Source organism: Oxyura jamaicensis (assembly GCF_011077185.1).
Source record: "Oxyura jamaicensis isolate SHBP4307 breed ruddy duck chromosome 21 unlocalized genomic scaffold, BPBGC_Ojam_1.0 oxy21_random_OJ78, whole genome shotgun sequence".
Lineage (NCBI taxonomy): Eukaryota > Metazoa > Chordata > Aves > Anseriformes > Anatidae > Oxyura > Oxyura jamaicensis.
In genome coordinates, this window is record NW_023304565.1 from 1 (window position 1) to 2,980 (window position 2,980).

General features: G+C 70.0%; 1 protein-coding gene across 1 annotated transcript in view; it reads left to right on the top strand.

The window, feature by feature from the left end:
- Positions 1-322: 322 nt before the first annotated feature.
- The window catches only part of HSPG2 (heparan sulfate proteoglycan 2), a gene marked incomplete at both ends in the record, with an annotated part of 21,902 nt that continues 19,244 nt past the window's right edge, over positions 323-2,980 (top strand). Inside the window, 11 exon segments of the mRNA XM_035312775.1 lie at positions 323-502; positions 586-732; positions 804-967; positions 1,038-1,214; positions 1,301-1,497; positions 1,621-1,768; positions 1,856-1,983; positions 2,060-2,146; positions 2,235-2,293; positions 2,360-2,427; positions 2,697-2,837. Coding sequence (XP_035168666.1) covers positions 323-502; positions 586-732; positions 804-967; positions 1,038-1,214; positions 1,301-1,497; positions 1,621-1,768; positions 1,856-1,983; positions 2,060-2,146; positions 2,235-2,293; positions 2,360-2,427; positions 2,697-2,837 — 1,496 coding nt within the window.

A 2,980-nucleotide genomic window follows, 5' to 3' on the forward strand; every position in this document is an offset into this window, starting at 1 on the left:
GGGGGCGGGGCTTGCAGCAAGCAGCAGGGCTGTGCCCAAGGCTGGTCCTTGCGCTGGGCGGCATGGTGTGCCGGGTGTGCACCGAGCGTGCCGGGCACCGAGAGTGTTGTGCTCCGAGCGTGTTGTGCTCCGAGTGTGTCGTGCACCAGGCGTGTCGTGCACCAGGTGTGTCGTGCACCAGGCGTGTCGTGCACCAGGTGTGTCGTGCACCACGCACGCCGTGCACCGAGCACGCTGTGCACCGAGCGTGCAGCGCTGTGAGCGCGCCGTGCACCGAGCACGCCATGTGCCAAGCACGCCGTGCACTGAGCGGTGCCGTGAGCGCGCGGTGCAGTGAGCGTGCCGTGCAGGGTGTCCATCGTGAGCGAGGGCGGGCAGGGCACGCTGACCATCCGGGACGTGAAGGAGGCCGACCAGGGCGCCTACACCTGCGAGGCCATCAACACCCGCGGCATGGTCTTCGGCATCCCCGACAGCGTCCTCACCGTCACCCCGCGCCCCGGTGAGCATCCCCAGCTGCCGCCACCTCCCTGTCCTGCGCCCCTGTCCCTGCGCCCTCCCCTGATCCCCTCCCCGTCCCCGCAGGTCCCTGCCCCGAGGGCCACTTCCAGGTGACGGGCACGTCCCGCTGCCTGCCCTGCTTCTGCTTCGGCGTCACCACCGCCTGCCGTGCCACCGCCCGCCACCGCCACCGCCTGCATCTGCGCTTCGACCGCCCCGAGGACTTCAAGGGTAAGTCGCAGGGACAGAGGTACAGGGTGCAGGGAGGGGGGTGACACACGGAGCTGAGCCTCTCCCCACAGGTGTCAACGTGACGGTGCCATCAACTCCGTCCCTGCTGGCGCTCTCGGCCACCCAGCTGCACGTGGACGTGGCCACTGAGGAGTTCCAGCTCCTGGACCTGTCCCGGCGATTCCTGGCTCTCGACGCTTTCTGGGCGCTGCCGGCCCCCTTCCTGGGTGACAAGGTGACCGTGGGGCAGCGGCAGGGCTGGGGACACTCCGGCACAGCTGCTGACACCGTGCTGCCCTTGCCAGGTGGACGCCTACGGTGGGGCGCTGAGCTACGGCGTGCGCTACCGGCTGGGACGGGGGCCCCCCGAGCCAGCCCCCCGCCCCGATGTGCTGCTGCGGGGCCGGGGCCGCCAGCTCCAGGCACGCGCTGGGGACACCCAGCCCGACATCCTCAACCGCCGCCACATCCCCTTCACCGAGGTGGGTGCGCTGGGGACGGGCGCTGAAGGGCGCTGACGGGTGCTGGTGGCACCCCGGGGTGATGTTGGTGCTCACCGTCCCCACAGGACAACTGGGAGGACGAGACGGGCGCCCCGGTGAGCCGGGAGCTGCTGCTGATGGTGCTGCAGGAGCTGGAGGGCATCTTGGTGCGGGCGGTGTATGATGGGCGCATGGCCAGTGTGGGGCTCAGCGACGTGGCCATGGATGTCACCAGTCCCGGGGACACCGGCTTGGCACCCGCCGGGGACGTCGAGGAGTGCAGGTGACCGGCGGTGGCTTGCGGGCACTGGCAAAGCAACGCACCCACCGGAGTGGTGCCACCAGCGTGGTGCCGCCGTCGTGGTGCCACTGTGGGGGTGCCACCATCACACCGCTGTGTCCCCAGGTGCCCCGTGGGCTACACGGGGCTGTCGTGCCAGCGGTGCGCAGCCAATTTCGAGCGGGTGCCGCAGGGACCCTACCTGGGGACCTGCTCAGGCTGCAGCTGCCACGGCCACTCCAGCACCTGCGACCAGGTCTTTGGGCACTGCCTGGTGAGGACGGGGACATGGGGACAGGGGACATGGGGCCGGGGGCTCAGCCACAGGGCAGTGCCACCAACCCCTGTGCCATCCCCGCAGAACTGCCAGCACAACACGGAGGGTCCCCAGTGCGAGAAGTGCAAACCTGGCTTCTTCGGCGACGCCACGCAGGGCACAGCCACTGCCTGCCGCCCCTGCCCCTGCCCCTACACCGAGCCAGCCCGCAGGTGGGTGCTGCCCTTGGAGGTTCGGTGGGGACTGGTGGCACTTCACGGCCCCACGTTACCGTCCCCTCGCCCGCAGGTTCTCCGAGTCCTGCTTCCTGGACACAGATGGCCAGGCCACCTGCGACGCCTGTGCCCCCGGCTATGCTGGCCGCCGCTGCGAGAGGTGGGTGTGCAGGGCGTGGTGAAACGTGGGCTGGGAGTGTGGGCCCCCCGGCCCCCTCCCACGGGCCCCTGTCCCCATCCTCCTGCAGGTGCGCCCCGGGCTATGAGGGAGACCCCATCCAGCCAGGCGGCAAGTGCACCCGCATCGGTGAGTGCTGCCCCGTGTCCCCCCACGCCCCCGGCTCTGCCCCTTCCTCACCGTCTCTCCCCACAGGCCAGGAGCTCGTCAAGTGCGATGCACGCGGTGGCAAGGACGCGGTGGGTGGCACATGCCGCTGCAAGGTGGGTGTCCGCCTGCCCCGAACCCGCAGCACCCGGGTTGGTCCCTGCAGCACCCAGCCCTGCCCCCCGTGGCACCCAGTTCATTTTTCCCAGCACCCAGTTCCCCACGGCATCCCTGTGGCACCCAGTCCAATTCCCCAGGGTTTTCCAGTCCTCCCATAGCACCCAGTTTGTCAGTCCTCCTGGCACCTGGGTTTCCAGTCCCCTGCAGCACCCAGTTTCCCCGTCCCCACAGCCCCCGTTTTCCCAGTCCCTGTCCCCTCTTGCAGCCCAACGTGACGGGGCGGCAGTGTGACGAGTGCGCGGCCGGGAGCTTCCACCTGAGCGACGCCAACCCCGACGGCTGCCTCAAGTGCTTCTGCATGGGCGTCTCGCGGCAGTGCGCCAGCTCCTCCTGGAGCCGCGACCAGGTACCCTGCGCCGCGCCGTGCTGTGCCGCGCCGTGCTGTGCCGCGCCGTGCTGTGCCGTGCCATGCTGTGCTGTGCCATGTTGTGCCGTGCCATGTTGTGCCGTGCCATGTTGTGCCGTGCCTTGCCACGTGGAGCTGTGCCA